General features: G+C 41.2%; 1 protein-coding gene across 3 annotated transcripts in view; it reads left to right on the top strand.

Annotated features, from left to right (window-relative positions):
* Positions 1–2,222: 2,222 nt before the first annotated feature.
* Positions 2,223–23,443, top strand: part of SPATA18 (spermatogenesis associated 18) — a 40,008-nt gene continuing 18,787 nt past the window's right edge. For 2 of the 3 annotated variants that reach the window (XM_034772469.1, XM_034772470.1), the window contains exons 1-5: positions 2,223–2,630; positions 9,971–10,076; positions 10,196–10,311; positions 12,340–12,458; positions 21,488–21,583. In XM_034772469.1, coding sequence (XP_034628360.1) covers positions 2,544–2,630; positions 9,971–10,076; positions 10,196–10,311; positions 12,340–12,458; positions 21,488–21,583 — 524 coding nt within the window. In that variant the 5' untranslated portion in view covers positions 2,223–2,543. The remainder of the gene's footprint in view (positions 2,631–9,970; positions 10,077–10,195; positions 10,312–12,339; positions 12,459–21,487; positions 21,584–23,443) is intronic. The other variant, XM_034772472.1, reaches the window with a different exon arrangement.

Below are 23,443 nucleotides of genomic sequence, written 5' to 3'. Positions count from 1 at the left end.
GTTTTTTAAGTAATATGAAATTTAGTGGAACAACATTGTGTGTCACAGATTAAAACCAAGTAATATTTATCTCTATTTTTAATCCCATTCATTGCTGTTTGTATCCAAATTCTCCAATAAATGTCCCAAATCTGTATGATACAGTACATCTGTCCTGTCTCTGTTACCATTTGCATGTGAATAGCTGAATTAGTTGAAAGATAAATAAAATCACCTCCCAATTGACTACACATCTATAGAGACTTGAGAATGCTAGTAATTACCTCCAACGTGTGGAATAAATTACACTTAAAAAGTGTGCTCCAGATATTTTGCAGGTGGAAAAATAGATATAAATTTTTGTGAATGCGGTGCCAAAATCTCCCACACCCTGTTTTTAAGCTATTCTATTGCAAGGACAGTACACATAGTTCTGTGTTAGCATACTTTCTGAAGGATAACAGGATTCTGGCAGAACAATAATTTAATGCAGAGGCTACTCAAAGTTATAATAATAATAATAAATATAAATATAATTAGGAAAGCACACATTCTTCCATTGCTTGGATCTTTAATGTGAAGATCTCAAAACAGAATCTGGCTCAATAGAATAGCATTCAACTTGATTTAAATGGACAATTGATTTGTTTCTTATGCTACTCTGCTCTCCCAAATACACATACATACTGATTCTTTGGTGAAGGCACACCGACTGTGGAAGTCTGCCATTCCAAGTACAAATCTACTCTTTATTGTTCGTGAACAGGAAAATGCTGTCTGATGTAAGGCTATAAAACATATTTCATTCTTCCAAATGTTGAAGATTTGCAGTGTGGTTCTCAGGGATGAATTTGGTTCTTGAAATAGACTTATTAAAAGCTCGGTTTTGTTTCATTTAAACCTGTACATGTATAAAATGAATGGAGAAGATGGAAATTTATACATGAGCCCTTGTTTTCTAGCCCCTTCATAACAGAAGTCTTTCGTTTACATGTACTGAATCAAAGACTATGAGTTTTCAAACTTTTTCATATTACATATATTACATACATTTTCAATTGTGGATCACCTCCTGTCTCATTCAGGCTCCTGTGACTTTCCAATGGCAACTACAATAATTGTGTATATAGGGAAGTAATATTAAGAAAATAATTAGCTATTTTAGCTGTCTTTAAGTGCTGTAGGATCTTGTCCTTTCTGAAGAGAGTTAATCGCAGGTTTACTTTTGCTCTTCATTTCATTTCCCCCTCCCATCTGCTCTGTTTTTGGGGTTTTTTTTCCTGGTGGAAATAGGAAGGAGATCCATTAACACTGTGACCAGAAGTGCTTTGCAAACCACTAGTGGTCCAGTGACTACAGGTGTGTGTGTGTGTGGGGGGGCTCTGTTATATCCTGTCTGCTTAATCTGTGATCCATTACCTGTGTGTCTGAGCTCAGTTTTAAGCATCAAAGGCACAAGGGAGGAAAGTTTTGCAGAAAATTTTCTTTGCTATGAGAGGCAATTTCACAGTGTTCAGAAAGCCACCAGCAAAGAGTTCTGATACTTTTCAGACAGCAAGTCAGTCAAGTCCTGTCTGGAATACTTTTTGAATGAGCTGATCCCTTTATTCTCAGTCTCAGGAGATCACAGTTTAGGTTAGGGAGATAAATCCTGAAATCCGTCGGTGAAGTTAGAGTGACTTCAGGGCAATTGAAGTGCCAGGCAGCGGGAGCAAAGGCAGCAGCTGCTGCTAGCTTACTCGGTCCTGCGGACATACACGTAATTGACCAGAATTCATCCTTTAGGAAATATTCTTGCCGGATCATCCAGGCTGGGTGTGAATGGGCGATCTGCTAGCGGAACAAGGGGAGAATACGCCCATTAAAAAAAAAGCCCCAATAGGGGTTTGTTTATCAAAATGAAATTGCATCTCTTATGCGTAATAAAGGCTACTTTGTTGTCTTGCTGCGCCTTAAAGGCGCCTTGAACTGAAACAAGCGAGAGTGTCTCCACGGGGGAAAAGAGGCGAGGAGACAGGCTGGGGGGAATGGCGGTATCGGGTGGGTCCTGAGGAAACTCCTCGCCTGCACGTCTTTGACCTGCCCCTTCCCCAGTTGAAAACATCCTCCTCCTCCCGGCGCGGAGTAAGTGATTAGCTGGAGCCCTCCCGCTTCCCAAGTTAAAGCTTCTCCGCGGGAGGGGCGAGGGCTGGGCAGAGGGAGGCGGGTTCACCGCGTTGCTACAACTAAAAAGTGCCCCCTTCGCGCAGTCGTGGCGTCCCTGGCATCCGAGCACAGCAAACGTCAGTTTGTTTAACAATCGCGGAGTATAAATGCTCAAATTAGCTAGGCGGCTGCAGGAGGAAGCAGCGCTGAGCCTTGCCCGGAGGCGGTGGCACCAGCAGCCGCGAGGATCCCCTCGCTGACCTCTCCCTGGTTAGTGCCCTAGGGCTGCTGATGTGGAGTACCCAGGGGGAGGATCCATCTATGCTGTTAGTCCCGTAGGAAAAGAAACAACAGCTTCCCCTTCCCCTCGCTAACCCAGCCCCAGCCAGTCAACCTCGGCTCTCCGTCGCTGTGTGACCATGGCCGACAGCTTGCGGAGATTAATCAACAACGAGAGCTGCAGGATTTTGCAGGAGAAGCTGGAGAACTGGTATAAAGATTACCACGTGAGTATGTGTGTGATTCCTCACAAACGTCTTCTCTTCGTTCGCCGCCGCGAGCCTGTAAAGCGATTCGATTCACGGGGGGTGGTTCTGGGAGTCTAAAGATGCTGCTCAAGCCTTATATCATTTACTCGCCTAATGTTCTACCAACGGTGTTTTGCCATGGAAAAAATATCTTCCACCCACCCCAGACAGTAGGGTGAAAACGTGCTTCTTCTTGTCTCTACTTTTGTGTTTTCAAAGGGACTTTGAGGAGTGAGACAACTCAGGAATTAACATTTGTATTTTGTCAAATTAATGGGGGAAGAATACACAGTATAATAGTGGCTGTTTCAGAGTGTAAATTTGGGCTACTGGAGAAAGGCTGAATTTGTGAAGGGGGCTCCGCTAAGTGTTGGATACCTCGAGTGATTTCCCGGGAAAGCAGTAACCAAGGACGCTGGTTTCCAGACAGTGTTGCGGTTGCTATAGTTACTGACACCCATTGACACTATAAATACAACATATCAGGCCAGAAACAACTTGCAGCAGAGACTGCTGATTTCCCTCTCATCTCCTCTTGGTGTTCTGATACACAGATCTTATCAGATTAAAGTAAAAATCAGTTGCCAAAATGCAAGTTCACATCTCTTTGCAAACTCACCAGGGCCACTTACACTCTTTCACAGTGAATAATACTCCATCAAAAATATGTTTTCCCAGAAAGGATAACAGGGGCCTCCATTTGATTTTATAACTTATTATATATCTAAATATTTTTGAAAACACTTTGTGTTAGATATCCAAGTACAATAACTGCACTGGAAAATGTTGAGTATCATAAACTTCAAGGAATGTAAGACCTTTAAATACAGAGAAAAGCTAGACAAGAACTATTTTATTGCTTGCAACCAGACTGTGCACCAAGATAATATAGCTTGTTCTGCTAAGGTTCTCAAAGGCCTCTGGTGAGAATCTCCCCATCTCCAGTTGCTGCGGTGGAAATGGAATATGATTTTTTTTTTAGTTGTCTTTAAAATTTCTAGATATTTTTCACTGTACTTGATGATAGTGTCACACATTTGAGGCATATCAGTTTGAGAACTATGAATTCACATTTAAAAAAAAATCAGACCCATTAATAGTTGTTAGAAATTCAAAACTAGAACAAATGACTTGTTTTCTGAAAGCAAATTCAGTTTACAGCTATTTCATGTTTGAAACATTTTTGTTAAACTGCTTTTGTTGTATAACTGAAAAGATACTGCAATTATAACTTAGTACCAAAATGATGTTATACCTTGCAGATAACATAACTATTGAACATGGTACTGAATGTTCTTTGTTGCTGTGCTATTAAATGTTACCTGTGGTACTATAACAAGTTTTGCATGTGGGTGGGGGAAAATAAGATAAACCACAAGAAACAGTTGTTTTGTTGACCTTCATGACTTTTTCTTTTTTCTTCCTATAACTTTTTTATTTTTATCTTGAATAAAGCCATAATATTTGTGGTTTTATTTTATTTCAATATTGTGCATTCTATTTTATTATAGTATTGTCTGTTCAGTGCCCTGCCTGCCTTGTCTGTCTGAGAATGGAGTGACTTAGCAGGTTGCTTTATTTTATTTTATTAGTACAGAACTGTTATTATTCCATAGTGTTTGAAAGCTGACTCCGTAAAATAAATACAGCTGATTGAAGTAGCTTACTTAGGGGGGCAAGGGATTTGACTTGGTCTCTGGTCACTTAAAGTGTGTGCAATTTCTTTTATCAAATAGAAACAATTAACCTAAAATATGTTACACATCAGCAGAAGAGCAAAGAAACCACTAATCAAGCTCAAATATTGAAATACAGAAGTTTTTGCCCTTAATGTACTGCAACATCTGATCTTGCAACATTACAAGATATTCTAATTGTAAAGTTACATATGTTACCCAAACTAAGAGGAATATGTGTGCCTGAGTAAAGGTGGTGTGACATAGTAGATTTGCACAATTGCTTTCCAACTGGCTTAAATCTCCCAGGGTAGTAGATTGGTGAATCATGATTGGGAAGATATTCAATGCATAGGGGGCTGTGTGAAAAAAGATATGGAAATAGTGGCAGGAGACAAATGAGGCTGGTGTGGTTGGCAGAACAGAGGATGGGTGGGCATGTTTTAAGAGACAAGGCCGAGATGTATATTGCAATAGATTTGAAGGGAAGAATGAGAAATTCAAACTTAAGGTGGTGGACAAGTTGAGGACACTGAGGAAGAGGAAGGCTGCTGAGGGAATCAAAATCAAAGAAGGATTTGGGTAGGGGACAATAACATCCACATAGAGGAAGAGGGGGTGAATAGAGTCTAACAATGCAGTGCAAAGAAGGCAGTGAAGTTGGCAGGGAGCGAAGTTGGAAGGCAGGGAGGGAGGGCTGGAAGTAGGAGGAATATGAAAATAGGATGACCGTGCATTAGAACTTCTCTAAATGGTATGCCAAACAATCTTTCTGGGCTATTTCTGAGTGGGATGTGTTAGAGAAAGAGAGACCACCATGAGGGAGTGCAGTTTTGGAGGGAGGTTTAGAAGGAGAGATCCAGGTTTCAATCAGAACAGAGAGTTCTTTAGAAATGGAGCAGGAGAAGAAGGGAGAGGGGCAGTGTGAGAGGACAGACAGAGGAGATAATGGGAGGAAGAAGAGAGAACGGCTAGGGAGAGGAGAGTGGGTAAAGTACAGCGTCAAGGTGGGGAGCAAAGGGGAGATGAGATTTAGATAAAAGGCAGAGCTATGAAGAGCCTTAAAAGTGAGGACAATTTGTTTGAACTTTCCCTAAAGATGCTGTCATTGCAAGATTCTTATTCCTGGGCCATAGCTTTTTAACATGGGACTGGCAGAGATCACAGGCATTTAAGGATTTTTAACCCTTGAGGGGAGTGATAGTGGATAGTAGAAAAATATACAAAGATCATGTACCTTCTGAGCTGAGAATTAATGCAGCCCTTTGAACACTAGCCAGTTCCTTTTTGACCTTGGTCCCTGAAGGAGCTCCCTACAGAAGATTACACCTCATTAGCCATTGCTCCAGCTCCTTTGAAATCCCAACAGTCTCCAGGGATCTTTTACCATACCTTCTCTGACTTCCTGTCAGGTCTTGTTCATTGGTGCTATGTATTGAGGCTCTTGCCTTGACCACTTCAACACACATCTGTTGATCTTCTACTCTCACTTTTTGTGCCTGTTTTTTCTCAGCTTTTGGCACTTGCCTCTGTGCATAGGTTCAGAGAAAGTTTTGATGTTTGCCATTTTTTTGCTTTGATGTTCTCAGTGCCTCAGCACTTTCTAAACAACACCTGGGTTCCTTTTTCCTTGGTGCCTCAGCATCAGCACTGTTCTTTGAGCACCAACACCTCAGTTAGGGTGCCACCGTTTTTCATTCGGGTACCTAGCAACTTTCATGGTGCTTGTTTTTTCCACTTGTTCTGGCACTTCCTTCAACACACACCCGTGTTGGCAAGTATGGCATCTAAAATGGGAGGAAACTGTTTGTTGTGCTGACAAAGTTTGAAACCACGATGTCAAAGACTGACAATTTGTATATCTGTTATGTTGACAATGATGTGCAGGGGTGCCAGACTGCCTGCATGTGTCACCACATGCCCTGATGTGGAGAGTGTCTCTAAGTCTTCCTGGAGGTACCCAATAGAGACTCCTGTAAGTCTGGCATGACGCTGGCTAGGATGGAGTGATTCAAAGGGTAAATCCTTGAAGCTAAACCTGAGTTTTTCTACAACTGCTCAACACTGGAACACGGTGCCAGGGACAGCTGCGTTTGCTCAGACCTGCTCCTCACTCCAGTAATCCCAGTTAGACAGCTTCAACTCAGAAGTCTCCTGCAGCATCATCACCAGTGTAGCCAAAGGATGAGGGGTACTGAGTTCAGGCTAATGGGATGGGACAGAACCTCTACGCAGGAGTCTGAGACAGAAGGCACCACAACAGTCAGCAGTTCCCTGACATGCCTTTGCCAAAGCCCCTGACTCATGATTGCTCCACATCAAGACCTCTGTATTTTTTCACTCCTGCATTCAGATGCATGAAGAGGAGAAAGAGGTCATGATTCCAGGTATCCATGTATTCTTGGCAATCTGGTCTGATCACTTCTGGCTTCAAAGCATTCTTTGTCTTGGTTATTGGGTGCAAGAAATTTCCGTACAGTTGGAACTCTGTTTGCACCAAAATCTACTCTTGCATCCCAAGAGTCAGTGCTCCTTGGGCAAGTAGCTCTGGCCTTTACACTGACACCTCTTGCATTGGGAACTCTAGTGCCACCAGTGTCCATGCTTCCCAGAACCCTGATGATACTTCCGGCTTCCTGATTATCTGCATAGTTCCAGCTATTGGGGCAGAATCAAGCTGAGGTTCAGGGTGATAAGGGCTGGTCTTTGTATTTAGATTAGAGGACTCTCCTGATGCCAAATACACCTCCACTATGAGAATACCAAGACAGTGACTTTGCGGCAGAGGATCCTACTTTTTTCTCAACTTTTACAGAAGTTTTCCATGACCACTGATTATTTCTGACCTGGTTTTAACTGAAAAATATACAAAGATCATGGTTAGGCGATAACTAGACAGGAAACCACATCCATCCAGTAGTGTTGCTGTACCCTTGCACCCTATTTTTGACAAGTTAGTGATACAGCTGTGGCAGATCCCTTACAGAGCTGTCCCAGCCTTGAAGAAAATTAGGTAAAAAGTACACCCTTCCCTGAGACTGCCCCAGGCTATGTCTTCCCCACTCCTACCCTCATGCCTCCTGGAGCTTGGTGATGGAGGCTGGACACACTTATGGTATTGTACCCAGAATCCTCAGCTACAGTGCTGGGATTCATTTAGAGAGAAGGTTTATCAGTGTGACTGCAATCCTCCAAGTCATTCACTACCAGACCTTCATGACCAAGAATAAGGAGGAACAATGGAAGAAGCCTCTATTTTGGTTGATTTTTCTTCCTCAATAGAAATGCCAGAAGCTTAAGAAGCTGATCATAAGGGCATCAGGTATCGGCAACTTTTGATGCAGGTGATGCAATGGTGAGGGCCACTTCTTTCAATAGTGGATGCCTGGAGATCCAGAGAGCTTAAGGATCTGTCTTACTTTATAGACAACTTGTTTGGGAGAATATAGCGGCTTCTACAGAAGGCAAAGGAGACAAAGGCCACACTGCATTATCTTGGGCCTTTGTCTTGTTCCTTGGGTCCCTCTTTTGAGGGAGGGAACTGAAAGTCTCCATTTCAAAGGCTGGCTTTCATGTCAAGAGCTAGCTTTAAGGGAGCTCAGAACCCACCATGCACTTGGTGTTTGGCCTCAGCACCCCAAGAAGCTAAAGGTCCTAAGCTGCCTTTCAGCAAACTCCAAAAACTGAAGGATTTGAAAGGTTTATTAAAATCAAGAACATTTCAGTTATCATAAAAATCCATATAATCAATTTTGGTAATTCATTCAGCTGACTGGTGTCCAACTTTTAATTTCGGTTCACAGACCCCTACCCCAATCTCCTACCTCCACGCTAATTGCCATGGAGATGGGAAACCTGCACGACAGAACTTATGGATATGAACATGGAGAATTTTAGGCAACATTCATATCTACAGTCATACCACCCCAAGGCGACATCTTATCAGATCTGAAAATATAGGTTGGATCAGTCCAGGTAATTAATTGGTTGGGAAACGCCTGGAGAAAGCCCTTGCACTATAAAAAGGGAAGATTCTCCTTTGAATGATTGTGCACACATACATTCTACGGCAGATGTAGGTTGCAGCTTGCATGCATTGGGCATGCATACACCTGCAGAGGAATGTATATATGTGCAACACATCTCAAAGAATAACAGTTAATACAGGGGTCGGCAACCTTTCAGAAGTGGTGTGCCAAGTCTTCATTTATTCACTCTAATTTAAGGTTTCGCGTGCCTGCAATACATTTTAACATTTTTAGAAGGTCTCTTTCTATAAGTCTATAATTTATAACTAAACTATTATTGTATGTAAATTAAATAAGGTTTTAAAAATGTTTAAGAAGCTTCGTTTAAAATTAAATTAAAATGCAGAGCCTCCCAGACGGGTGGCCAGGACCTGGGCAGTGTGAGTGCCACTGAAAATCAGCTCGCGTGCCGCCTTCGGCACACGTGCCATAGGTTGCCTACCCCTGAGTTAATGCATAGGTGAGTAACCATTTTTTCTAGTACATTGTAGTCATCTTTCTGAGGCAGTACTGTACCAGTACACCAGTATAATGTTAGGGGCACTGTACTCCTGGAGATACAGTTATTTCAGATGTGATAAGTAAACAGAAATTCTGACCACTTGTCGTTGTCGGTAAAGATGTTTTAGAGCTCTACCTGACAGATGTAGCATTGGCAGTAATGTCCTGGACAAATTCCAACTCCAGTAATTTCATGAGATAGCTGATAGCTTTCCCTAATTTTTTTTCTGCTTTTTGTATCAAGAACGTAATGCTAGTTTCTTCCTGTTCTTGAACACAGTTTGTTTCAATATGTATTAAAAACATAAAATCACATGTAAGCTATGTGTAACTATTGACGGTGCAACAAAGTAACCTTATAAGTGTGGTTTATTTCAGTTAGTCTGTAGAAATATATTTTGCACTTATATTGGACTTTTCATCCAGTGGTTTTATATCACCTTTTAAACATGAAGTTTCATGCCACTTCCATGAGGTAGGTAAGTGTTATTGCATCTATTTTATTAATGGGGAAAGCTGAGGCATAGGGTACGTCTATACCCAGCCGCTAGTTCGGCGGCTGGCAATCGAACTTCTGGGTTCGACTTATCGCGTCTTGTCTGGATGCGATAAGTTGAACCCGGAAGTGCTCGCCGTCGACTGCGGTACTCCAGCTAGACGAGAGGAGTACCGCGGAGTCGACGGGGGAGCCTGCCTGCTGCGTGTGGACCGAGGTAAGTTCGAACTAAGGTACTTCGAACTTCAGCTACGTTATTCACGTAGCTGAAGTTGTGTACCTTAGTTCGATTTGGGGGTTTAGTGTAGACCAAACCATAGAGAGGGTGAATGATTTCTTTCACCTAGTAAGTCAATGATAGAGTTGAAATTAGGACCTTGAATTCCTGACTCCCAGCCCTTTGGTGTAACTGTTAACATCATGTGTTATTTTTTCACCCCTTGAAAGTATCTGAACATGCCAGTGGCAGTTTAGGAAGCTGTAATGAAGTCATAAACACAATTATAGAAAAAGCTCTTATATCATGTTCAGTGTACATCATAAACATAATTATTTAGAAAAGTCAAACAAAATAAAACTAAACCCCCAAACATATGTTTTAATTCTTCTGATTTACAGATTAACTCATGTGATCAGAATCTGAACCGATGTTGTGAAATCATAGAAATGAACTCCATGATTCAGGGGCAACTCTTCACAATCCTCAATCAAACCGCTCGAGAAGGTGAGAATTTTCCATGTCTCTATGGTTTGTACGTATCACCTCCATTTTCTTTATAAGTGCAGACTAAGGATTTAACTCTGCATTTTTCTCACATATACCTGGTTTATGTATTCTCTTAGGTGGGCATTATGCAGGTGTAGAGACAATAAAATCTCGTCTCCTGCCATGGCTGGGGACTTGTTTTTCCAGTACTACTTCGGGAAGGCCCTTTGAAACCAGTCTCTCTCTCATTCAGGTATGCTGAATGTTTATTTTTAAGATGATAAAAATATATAAATCAAAGATTTCCTGCAATTAAAAATCAATGGTGGTGGTTTTTTTACTAACTAAAACAGTGTTTTCTCACCGTTTGCCTTCTGAACTATTTCCATCATTGTTAACTTGCACAGTTATGTCATTTTTTTTTAAAAAAAAGCTTTAAAGGGAATGAAAGAAGTCATTGAAGTTAATTTGACTAAATTAGCTTAGCAAGCCTAAGATCTTTTATCTTGTCCAAGAAACTAGTTTCTTATATACATTTTTACATCAAGGTAAAGAAATTTACTAATTATAAGTTTGCTGTGATATCACCCTAAGACTTTACGCCAGGGGTCAGCAACCTTTCAGAAGTGGTGTGCCAAGTCTTCATTTATTCACTCTCATTTAAGGTTTTGCATGCCAGTAATACATTTTAATGTTTCTAGAAGGTCTCTTTCTATAAGTCTATAATATATAACTAAACTATTGTTGTATATAAAGTAAACAAGGTTTTAAAAATGTTTAAGAAGCTTTATTTAAAATTAAATTAAAATGCAGAGCCTCCCGGACCGGTGGCCAGGACCCGGGCAGTGAGAGTGCCACTGAAAATCAGCTCGTGTGCCACTTTTGGCACACATGCTATAGGTTGCCTACCCTTGCTTTACACCATACCTGTATTGGAAGCAACTTAGTGCTTTGTGAAACTCTTCATATGAACTGAGGGGCGCGCATAAGGTCCCATGCCCTCTAACTGTTAGTTTTCATTCTTCTGAAGGTTGGGCTCTAATACGTGTGTTGTGAGAAATTTTTTTACAGGAAATAAATATAAATCATGATACCACCATGCACCTAACTTTGAGGACTAGGATAGCAGTGGTGTGTGTTCTTTTTCTCTTCCACTGCATGATTCATAAGTTTTACAGAAGGTGCTGATTACAATACTTCAGCTGGAGATGCAGATCTTCTGTGGCACTCTTGTATGTTTTGGGAGAAAACAGTAGTGTTAGCCAGTGGGGAGATGAGAGCAAATGTCTTCATGCTCTCCCTGATTTCTCACTTTACATTACCCCCCCCCCAAATCACTGTTTACAGTTTAAATAAACTATTTCCCCTGGGTAAAATGACATCTGACCGTCTGTACTTGGTACAGGGAATAGAGCAGTTTTCTCTTAATTTGTTTTTACAAATGACAACATTTAAAAAGGTGTAGTGAAAGAAATAATCTATGTGATAATTTATGGGTTTTCAACTGCATGTGCAAATGAAAGGAAAGCCTTCAAACAGAGAATTGAAACCCAGTGCACAATTACTAGTTTATTTAGTTTTATAAGGGTATGCAATGTGGTATTAAAAGCAGAGTTCCTTGTGCAAGGGTGTATCCTTTTCAGTTATACTAGTTGCTTAATTTGCTCTTATGATTTCCCCCCATTTTGCATGCCCAGTAATGTGTAAAAAGTTAATTAATACAGGAAGAATTGTTGGCATATTTAGTTCTAAGAGTTTGCTAGAAAGGAAAAATTATGGACAAAAAGTAGTGTGTGTATTTGTGTGCATATCTATATGTATATCTTAAAATGAAATAGTAAAGCACCACTATATGTAACTTTTCCCACAGTGTAATTTAATCTCTCTCTGGCTGTTTTGTGCTCTCTCTCTATTTGAACAAGTACAATGTTTTCTTTGTTTAAGATCAATTTAGAATTATTCTTTACTGCATCATTTCAGAAATGCACAGCCTGTCATGAGACATTCTAAGGCAGTGGTTTTCAACCTTTTTTTCATTTGTGGGCCCCAAAACATTTTGAATGGAGGTGCGACCCCTTTGGAAATCTGAGACTTAGTCTGCAGACCCCAAGTTGAAAACTACCATTCTATGGTAATGACAACCTTCCACAGACTCCTTAGACATAGTCTGCGCACCCTCAGGGGTTTGCGGACCACGGGTTGAAAACCATTGTTCTAAAGAAATGTTGTATAACTTTCGGGCATAACATTCAAAAAGTGTGATATTTGTATTTCACTGTAGGAGTCAATTGAGAAAGAAAGGCAGCTGAGGGAATTTGCCAGCACTCGGAACCATGAACTACAACAGCTGGAGAAAGAACTGAACTCAACTCGTTTACAACTCACCTTAGTGCAACAAGAGTAGGAGAATTAACTGTGTATTTTTTCAATAACAAATTCATTTTTCTTCTCACACCTCACTTCTAATAGAGATTTGCAAAATGTTTAATTTCTGCTTTGAAATAAGAATTTAAAATGTATCTAGACTCTGGATTTTCTGAATTTGAATGATATGGGACTGGATACCCAAGGCATTAAAAGTCTTCTAGTAAGTAACTTAAATCTTGGTTGGTTGGTTTGTTTGTAAAATTAAAATAATTTTTAAAATCATCGGCTGCCTGAATGACAATAGGCCTGGCAGAAATTAAACATTTTGCCCCAAAAACTTTTGATCATAATACCGGTAGCTTATTTAATACGGATTCTGTACTGCAAGTTGCACAGAGGGAAATTTTCATGCCATGTATGACATTTGGCACATTTTGGATATATCCAAATATGTTTTTTTGTTTGCAGTGTTGTTGTAGTTGTGTTGGTCTCAGGATATGCGAGATACAAGGTAAGTATGATAATATCTTTTATTGGACCAACTTCTGTTGGTGGAAGTAAACTTTTGAACTACACAGAGTTCTCCAGGTCTGGAGAAAAAAATCAGAGTGCCTGAGCTAAATATAAGTTGGGAGAGATAATTAAGCAGATCCACAGGATCTCTGTTGTGTCCCAGCTTTTAAATAGTCTTTTGGAGGAACCACTCTGGTTTGACAGACCTCCAGGGAGCCCTTCTTTTTAGCTTCAGGGTAGGCCACCCAGCCTCACCGTCTTCTAGACTGAACCTGTGGGCTCCAGCACCCCTGCTTCATATTGTGAGATTTGTCTAATGAGTCCAATTGAGATTGACTCATAGTAGAGACTTGTACACTCTTCAGGGACTAATGCACCTCAGCAAGTATTTGCAGTGACTTCAAAGCACAATAGGATTTATTACACAGCGTTGGAAGTCCTTAGGCTAGCATAGTGAAATAAAGATTCAAGCATAGTTCATTCTAGTCAAGCCAGAGTAAATCACTAGTCAAACTGTAGTGGCTTCCATCTTAGGCTCTGTCTCTTTCTGACACCTTAAGAGAGCTTAGCTATCTGTCCCTACTTCTATTTAGTTTAGACATTCTGATTTCTTTCCATAGATGTGAAGAACTTGGTATAGTTCGAAAGCTTGTACCTTCCACCAATTATAACAGGGTTCAAAAAGAACTAGATAAATTCATGGAGGATAGGTCCATCAATGGCTATTAGCTAAGATGGTCTGGGATGCAACCCCATGCTCTGAGTGTGCCTAGCCTCTGCTTACCAGAAGCTGGGAGTGGATGACAGGTGATGGATCACTCGCTGATTCCCTGTTCTGTTCATTCCCTCTGAAGCATCTGACATTGGCCACTGTCAGAAGAGAAGATACTGGGCTAGATGGACCATTGGCCTGATCCAGTATGGCCGTTTTTATGTTCTAACAGAAGTTGGTCCAAGAAAAGATCTCATATTACCTACCTTGTCTCTCTCATAATCCAAAATATTGACATTTCATAGAAAAGGTATGGTTGAAAAGAATGCCCAATGTTCTTATCCTTCCAACTACTTATAAATATGCTTCTCAACAGCTAGGAACAGGTAGGTCTAGCTAGCAATCAGAGGTATGACTGCAGCATGTATAGATGTACCAGAGCTAGTTTTGATCTAGCTAGCTTGAATAACAGCAGCAGTGAAGCATAGTTTATACAAACCCCTCTGGAACCCTGGATATCTACTATTGAGCAACTAGCTTGTGCTTCTGCTCATGGTGCCACAACTTCATTGCTATCATTATTAGAGGTAGCCAGATCAAAGCTAGCTCAGTATGTCTACATGTGCTGTAATCACACCTCTGACTGCAATGTAGGCATACCCAAAGAAAGAGAGAAAAACCTGGCATAATTGTGATCTTTATCTATTAGAAAGATTTCTGTCTTCCTTAAGTATTGAATGAGGCTGCTCCTGTGCATCCAGTGAGCTATAGCATGCAAGCACTCTTCTGGGGTAGGTGCTGAGGTAGCGGGTTCTGCAGGGCAAGAGATGTATAGTTATATATCAGCACACTAATACTCTAGTGTTCAGAAATTATGACTGCAATCCTGCTCCCATTTAAGTCAGTTCCAAAACTCCCATTGATTTCAATGGGACCAGGATATGGTCCTGTCTCACCCGGGGCCTCCTTGTATATATCAAACAGCATATGGGTAGCAAAATAGATGCTTGAGGGACACCATATTTTAGTTCCCTTAGTAATGACATGTAACTGTCTATTACCTCCAGTTGTCTCCTGCTTGTGAGTGGGGGACAGTCATAACAGTAACATATTTGGATAATTAAATTAAGCAAATAAATAAAGGTAGTAAATGAAGATTAATATCTTAGTGTTAGCTAAAACTAAGCTATTATATTTGCTATATTATTTCAAAAGAAAACAGCAATGAGATGTGTGCAGGAACAGCGATATATTTCCTGTAATGTTTTCATTGTTGTCATAGGCAACTAAAACTTTAAAAATGGCTGCTAGGAGTGAAACTCTCTGTGCATTTACATTTTAACCGCTTAAAAGATTTTGTTCCCTTTAACTTGAAAGTCTGTATTTCACTATAAGTTGTGCTCAAATAGCCATTTTCAAGAAGAAAACCCTCAATATTAAAAGCAGCTGAGGCTTCAATTGGAAGGAGCGGGGTAGATAGTTGGTTAGATACTAACCCCCAACTTCTTGCCACTGCTTGGAGGAAGGGGGGGAAAGGAAGAGGGACTTGAGGAAAAAAATTCAGGGAAATCATCATGTTTTTCCTCAATTCAAGCTATGTATCTGTCCACAACTGTTGCTCTCAGGAGCCATTCTGTCAGCTTTATAAAAAGTCTAAAGTCAGTACATCATCAGAAATGTAAGTATTCGTTTGTGTGTAAGATCAGGTCTACCCTACAGTCTTCTGCTGGTGTAGCTATGTTAGTTCGGAGTTTGCAGACGTGTGATCTCTGACCCACAGAGCTGTTTAGAAGATGTCCCTAGTGCAGGTGCAATTTAGCACAGTTACCACTTAGGCTTTAGACACCTGCATTTTAGACACTCAGCTTATATCTTAGCAGGGTTCTTCCTTAGATTATCATGGTAAACCACAAAATTTATGCTTGTCTGGTTTGTGATGTCATCAAACTATTGAGGTTATGTGTGTATAAAGTCTTAGTCATAGTTTGCTTTTGTGTTTTATGCATTTTAAGGACACCACACGGAAACATTTTAATAACAAAAATGTTGTTTATAGAAAATGTATGCAAGAGGTTTCTCTGATCTAGAGTTGATGAAAATATACTTAGAATGGTTCTTTGTGTTAAAGTAAAATAACATTTTTTTTTTTTTAGATTTTGCTTAAAACTTAGTTTGCTTTCAAGCCAGATATGAATAGTTTATTGCTTGAGAGACCTATGAAATGAAATCAGCAATAATTCAGCTAATTATCTTATAGATTATTTATGAAGGAGTGCATCATCCCTGCACTTGCATGTGGAGCTCCCATGGACAAGTTTAATTTGAAACAAAAGGTTGGATATGAGAAATTTTCCATGAAAGGGTGATTTACAAAAAAACCCCTGTTTTGGGAGAACTGAAAGGGAATTTTTCTGAAAATGTCTGGTCATGGTTTCCCATTAGCTCAGCAGATGGGCTGCCAAAGAGCTGTGAGCCTGAAAGCCCAGAGAATCCCAGTTTAGCATGCTGCCAAGGAGGCTAGTAAGGCTGGCAGGAAATAAGGGAGATTTCCATCTAAATTTCATCAAAATCAACACCTTCCTGTTGAACATTTCAATTTTGACAAATTGGGATTTTTGGGAAAAATGTTCTGTTGGGACATAGTGGACCAGCTCTGTTTACATATATTTCATTAATTAAAACAAACCCAACGCTTACAAAAATAGGTCTTTCCGAATCACTATATAAAATCTTTCTTGCTATGCTCTGATGTGGTCCCATTATCAATTAGATGCTTGGTGACCATGACCTATCAGGTAAGTCTTTTATATTTATTCTGGGAGTGTGCCAGAATCTCATGGATCACTAGATGGAGCAAAATCCAAAGGTATATAGCCACTATTGAGAGTGCCCTGCTGCCAGGAATCAGTGGCAGATTAAGATTTCATGGAGCCCTGGGCCATAGCAAATGGGGGGGGCCCCTTCCCACCCCTTCTACCTGTGGTCCTGCCCCCCTTCTTCCTCTTCTGTCTGTGGCCCTGCCCACAGCCCAACCCTGTTCTGTCCCTTCCCCCGTGATCCCACCCCTGTTCCACCCACAGTCCTGCCCCATTTTGGCCCCCCCACTGCGGCCCCACAACCCGTTTGCTCCTTTCTGCCCCCCCGCACTATGGCCCCAAGATCAGAGAAGCTCTGTCCCTCCTGCCACGGATCTGGGGCCGCAGCGGGGAGTGAGTTACCCCTGCCCTGAGGCCATGACAGGGAGTGAGAGCTCCTCCAGTCCCGGGGTTGTAGCGGGAGTCCAGACACTGGGGCTTTCCCTGCTGCCCCGCGCTTCTGCCAGGGAGCGGGGTCAGGTGCAGGGGTTTCTCCCACCCCACCCACCTGGGCATTTCTGTGGTGGATTTCTGCTGGGGGCAGGGTGCCCATTTTTTTGGGGCCCGCAATTGGCTGGGCCCCTGGGGATGGGCCCCATCAGCCCATTGGATAATCTGCCACTGACAGGAACCAATAATATGAGCATCTCAGCAGATCATAGTCACTGTGAAAGGACAGAGGAAGAGATACAGTCTCTCAAATAACTAGTTAGGACTGAAGAGCTGGCAACCAACACTTTGAACTGCACACAATAGCCTGTGTGTAGCATTGAGCACTGGAGTTATCAGATCAAAATGACTTACCCTATTCGACAAGCAAATCACAGCACACTATACTTGCTGAAACTTCCAAGTGCTTTTCAACAGTAGCCCCAGTATAGTATGTTGCACTGTTCTGGACTGTTTAGAAAGATATTGTTAACTGTGGCAAGGATCATAAAAGCAAGAAATGGTCTCAGACTTTGAACCAAAGCATTATATATAATTGCTTTCATCTGGAATTCCAAGAATGGCAATAAACTCAAGATGGTAAGCCATATTGGTGAAGTCAGACATAACAGCTTCAATAAATGGCATAGTCACAATTATGGCCCATTCCTCTAAATGTTTTCTATCTGCATATCAGCATCATTCTGTCTCATCTTGGTTGGATATAAACTAGTTTGATCCTGTGTGCATCTCTTCTATCAAACTCTTAGTAAGCAAAGACTATGGTATCCATGTTGGATGAAAAGAAGATGTAGATCTGAGTGTCTTCTGCATGTTGATGACACCGTAGGACAAAACATCTAACAATCTCCTTGTGCTGCCAAATATCTACATTGAACCTGAGAGGAGATAAGATGGAATGCTGGAGGACTCCATATGAGAGCCCCTTGGGAAAGAAAAAATGTTTTTGCCACCTTTTGGGATCTTTCAGAAGAAAGAACTAATTGTCTGTACAGATCTATCTAAACCTTTGGTCAATAGAATCAAAGGTTGATGAAAAGCCTAACTAAATCACCTCTCTTCGTTGTTTGAAGGAGATAGATGGTATTGTTATCCTGGGGTGACTATCAAAAACTAGAGTTGCAGGGATTGAAGAAAGAGGGAAATTATTGATTTATGGTAATCACTAAGGCTGTTAACATCAAAACAGTCTCTTGAGTGTGAGGCACTTAGTACTGGATGTTAAAGGGTGGCTGGCAACCTTTCATCTTGAAAGGAGGCATTAGCAAGTGTCACTAATAATGGGTTTTAAAGCTCCTTGTTGATGCTGGGATGCATCTCCCCTAAAATACCTCAGATACATACCTTAGACCATGTCCACAGTAGAGACCTTACAGCGGCACTGCTGTACCAATGCAGCTGCGCCACTGTAAGATCTCCTGTGTAGCCGCTCTATACCAATGGGAGAGCATCTTCTGCAGACATAGTGTGTCCACACGAGCACTTATGTTGCTGTAACTTATGTCACTTGGGGGATATTTTTTTTCACACCCCATAGTAACATAAGTTATACCAACAAAACTGCTAGTGTAGACATAGCCTTAGTAAAATTGTTGACTGTAGTTTGCATAATGCAAACATAAACTCTCCCGAAATGAAAATGAATCTTCGTGGTAGTGGCTGGCGGACTTGTATTTAATCAGAGCTAAATCTACATCATACAGCTGATATTAGTTAAATATAAAGAGTGTTTGGGCATGCAAGGGAGGGAAAGAATGGCTTGCATTGCTCTCCAGTGATGATGCCTTCCAATTCATTTGTGGTAGTGAGGGCTTCTGGGACTATCTATAACTGGCCTTCCTCACCTGGAAGGGTGGTCTGCCAGAGTGGGGTTAAAGATCAAGTTGTTAAGGCTGTACTCAGCAGACCAAATGAAGAGAAGTAAACTTGTATTTTGTGTGTTTTTCGTTCTTTTTTTTTTCATAACTTCAGAACTTCTCTTGAAAGTTACATGCTCAGCTTTTCAAGTTGCTTATGACATTTCATGACTCCTGAGTATCTTTCATTAGTGGAGCAAAGTAAAATAGAGTGTGAAAGACAAAACCGTGTTCTCCTCAGTCAGGACTTTGGGGGTTTGTCTTCTAAGCAACACCAAGAGAGTACTGAATATTTAGGAGTTTTCTAAACATCATAGGGTATATCATCCCCAGGTACAGGAAAACCCCAAGAATGTGAACCTTCAGAGTTTACCTCATAAAGTTCCTTTCTCATTGTCCCTACAGTATATCAGAAATGTTTTATAGGCCTGCCAAGATCAAGTGGCAGAAGGAGATGAAACTACACAGATTTTCTTAGAATTACGTGGTTGTGAGACCCCTTTGTGTTATACCTCATGCCCCCTTTCACTTCTGGCAGTACAGTAACTCCTCAGTTAAAGTCATCCTAGTTAACGTTGTTTCGTTGTTATGTTGCTGGTCAATTAGAGAACATGCTCGTTTAAAGTTGCGCAATGCTTCCTTATAACATCGTTTGGCAGCTGCCTGCTTTGTCCACTGCTTGCAGGAAGAGCAGCCCGTTGGAGCTAGTTGGTGGGGGCTTGGAACCAGGATGGACTGGCAGCTCTCCTATCAGCTCCCCATTCCCCTAAGTTCCCTGTGTGGCAGCCACCCAGCAGCTTATCAATTGCCGGCAGTTCAATTGTTCTGCCCTTCACTACCATGTGCTGCTCCTGCCCTCTGCCTTGGAGCTGCTCCTGGGAGCCTCCTGCTTGCTTTACAAGGGTGGGGGGGAAGATGGGGGCTAATGTCGGGGGGTCCCCCTCCCCTCTGCTCCTGCACCCTGCTTACTCCATAGAACGGGGGGTAGGGGAGGAGGACACAACAGGGCTCAGGACCGAGGGAGCTTGCCAACAGCAGCTGCTGTCTCAACTTGCTGATCTACTTAAAAAGGCAGTGTACTTAGAGTGGGGTCAGCCTACTGAAAGGGGCAATGCATGCGTTTCTCTCTCTCTCTCTCTCTCACACACGGTGTGTGTCTCTGTCTCTCTTTGCCATGCTGTCTCCCCTCCCTCCATTCCTGCTGCCTTGTAGAGTGTGAGGCTACATTAACAACAATGAGGTAACCCTTGAGGGCTCAGCTGATTGCTAATTCATCATTTAGCAGCAAAGCATTCCCTGGGAAATATGCCACCCTCTGACTTCATCACCGCAACCAAGCTTCACAATCATCATCGCTGTGTACCTGTTACTGTGTGTGTGTGTGTGTGTATATATATATATATATATATAGTCTTTTTGTCTGGTGAAAAAAATTTCCCTGGAACCTATTTCCCTCCCCCCTTACATTAATTTATGGGGAAATTGGATTCACTTAACATTGTTTTGCTTAAAGTCGCATTTTTCAGGAACATTATTACAACATTAAGTGAGGAGTTTTACTGTACAGCTCACTAAAGAGTTGTGCTGACTTCCTGTGGGCTGACCCCAACACTGAATAACAGAGGGGATTAATGCTGAAACTGTCAGCATTGATTCTTGTGGGTTTGCAGGGGGATGATGCCAATTAGAGTAGTTAGCCTCCATTTTTGTGCCCTCAATCCTCAGTCTCATATGCCCTCCCCTTATCACACTACTGAGCACAGTGATTAGAGATGGTCAACATTTTTCATCCAGAACTTTTTCTCCCCAAAAAAGGCAGATTTGAATCAACCAAAACATTTAGGGAAATTGTGGAGATTTTGGTGAATTGTTTCAGTCAAAACAAACAAAGAAAAAAAGTTGGAAATGTTGAAACAAACTACTTTTCAACCAATTTTGAATTATGGTAGACAGTGAGGCATAGACACAGGGAGACCAGATAACAGGCATTTCAGCAAAGGCTTTGGTATGAACAGGAAGAGATTGTTTAATTGGACTGAGAGGAGGAAGTGCTAGATGAGAAGGGAGTGATATACAAACAAAGGTCCATTATGTAGGCTGGAGCAAATCTGCAGAAGACTTTAATACAAAAGAAGGCAATTTTGAGCTGGACCCTGTAATAAATGGGGAATCATTGGTAATGATACAGGTTGATCGTGGCGTAGTTGCATTTCTTTGTACCATACACATATGAAAGTGGGCAGCAATATTTTGCACATGTAGGAGTCTAGCGAGCAGGGACTTGGGGACAGAGATTAAGTTAAGAAGAAACATTAAGGAAGATTTTGGCGGTGATGCTATGAAGGCAGTGGAAAACAGGCCGTGTTGTGGAGCTGGAGATGGGCAGGTTTGCAGATGGAGTGCTCATGTTCAGAGATTATACCAGATTATGATTAATGGAGACAAACTGGGGCATCTAAATTAGGGACGGAGATGGAGTAACTGGAGCTTTATAAGTAATTCTGTTGGTATAATTTAGTCAGATATGACTTTTGCAGACTATGCATGCAGGTGACCTGCAAAAAAAAGAAAAAAAAAAAAGTCTGCTAAAATATTTGCTTTGTTATGCAAAATTCAATGTGAGAATCTGTACCTTTAATTTAAAGGTATATTTCTGGTTATTAATTTCTCTTGCAGTCTGGCAGAAGCCCAGATGGCTCTTGAAGACACAAAGACCAAATCAGCCACTACCCTTTTGGCAGCAGAGGATGAAATTGTTCATCTAAAAGCAGCGTAAGAAAAATGTGATGTACTGTAGGGCTATTTGTGGCAGTAAGGCAGCATGCAAAGGCACAGTTTGTGATTTGTTTGTGTTTTGTTTACATTTTTATAATGCTCAATTCCCCACTGTCCTATGCTACTCCAAATAAAGGGGAATAATTCCTCCTACTAACACATGAGACCAGGCAAAGCTTTTGTCATGAGTTGTTCCCCTTTGTAAAGTTGACTGATCCTGATCCTGATCAGTTGTCTTCTAGACTCTAGCAGTTGGATACATCTCTTTTGGCTGGATAGGCTTTGAGGGTTGTTTTTCCCTCTGTGTTCCTCTCTCCAGTTGTCTGGGATTAGTTACAGTTATTTATGCAGGGGTACTTTACTAATAATCTCTCTCTTCTTTTTTTTTACCTCACTTTTCTTTGGAGCATTTAAAACAGCATGGTTTGGACACATCTGGCTTTCTCTTAACAGCCAGTTGGTTAGAGCTTTGGCTCTGTGTATAGAGAGGCCCTGTGACTTAGTGGAAGTAGATCCAGGGTGTGAGGTCCCCTGTTGGTTGTATGTCCAGTGTGAGTAAATCATGTGTGAGAGATCCCAGGAGTGTCATATGCAAAACCTGAGGTGTATTAACAGGAGTGTTGTATGAAAGACTTGGTAGATAATTGTTCCCCTCTACTTGTATGGGTGAGGTCTCAGCTGGAATACTGTGTGTAGTTCTGGGCACCACAAACTAAGAAATATGTGAACAAATTGGAGAGTGTCCAGAGGAGAGCAGTAAAAATTATAAGATGTTTAGAAAGCATGACCTCTGAGAGAAGTTTGAAAAAATAGGACTGGTTTAGAGAAAAGAAAGGACATAGGATCACAGATTATATGGAAGGGAACCTCGAGAGGTTATATAACCTATTCCTGTGCATTTAGGCAGGCCAAGTATATCTAGATTATCTTGACAGGTGTTTATCTAACCTGTTTCTAAAAACCTACAATGAAGGGGATTTCACAGCCTCCCTTGGTAACCTATTCTAGTAGTTATCTATCCTAATAGTTAGAAGTATTTTTCTAATGTCTAACCTAAGTCTCGCTTGATATGGATTAAGCCAATTCTTGTCCTGTGAACGCAGAGAACAATTGATCACCATCCTCTTTATAACAGTCCTTAACATATTTGAAGACCATTATCAGGTCCCCCTTCAGTTTTCTTTTCTTAAGACTAAACATTCACAGGGTTTTTTAAAAAACTTTTCCTCATAGGTCAGGTTTTCTAAACCTTTTATCATTTTTATTGCTCTCCTCTGGACTCTTTCCAATTTGTCCACATCTTTCGTAAAGTGTGGCTCCCAAAATTAGACATAGACTCCAGCTGAGGCCTCAGCAGTGCCAAGCAGAGCGGAACAGTTACCTTCCACATCTTCCATATGACAATATACTTCAGAATGATATTAGCCTTTTTCACAACTGCATCACATTGTTGACTCATATTCAATTTGTGATCCACTATAACCCCCAGATCCTTTTCTGTAATACTACTGCCTAGCCAATAATTTCCCTTTTTGTGTTTGATTTTTTCCTTCATAGCCATAGTAACTTTGCACTTGCCTTTATTGAATTTCATACTGTTGATTTCAGATCAGTTCCCCAATTTGTGGAGGTAATTTTGAATTCCAATCCTGTCCACCAAAGTGCTTGTAACCCCTCCCAACTTGCTGTCATCCACAGATTCTGTAAGCATACTCTTCACTCATTATCCAAGTCATTAACAAAAATTTTGAAAGGTACCAGATCCAGAACAGACACCTGTGGGATCCCACTAGATACCTCATCCTAGTTTGACAGCAGAGCACTGATAATTACTCTGAGTTTGGTTATTTCATCCAG

This window comes from Trachemys scripta, chromosome 5, assembly GCF_013100865.1.
Source record: "Trachemys scripta elegans isolate TJP31775 chromosome 5, CAS_Tse_1.0, whole genome shotgun sequence".
Classification (NCBI taxonomy): domain Eukaryota; kingdom Metazoa; phylum Chordata; order Testudines; family Emydidae; genus Trachemys; species Trachemys scripta.
The sequence above is the reverse complement of the archived record's forward strand: the minus strand, read 5'-3'. Positions and strand labels throughout refer to the sequence as shown.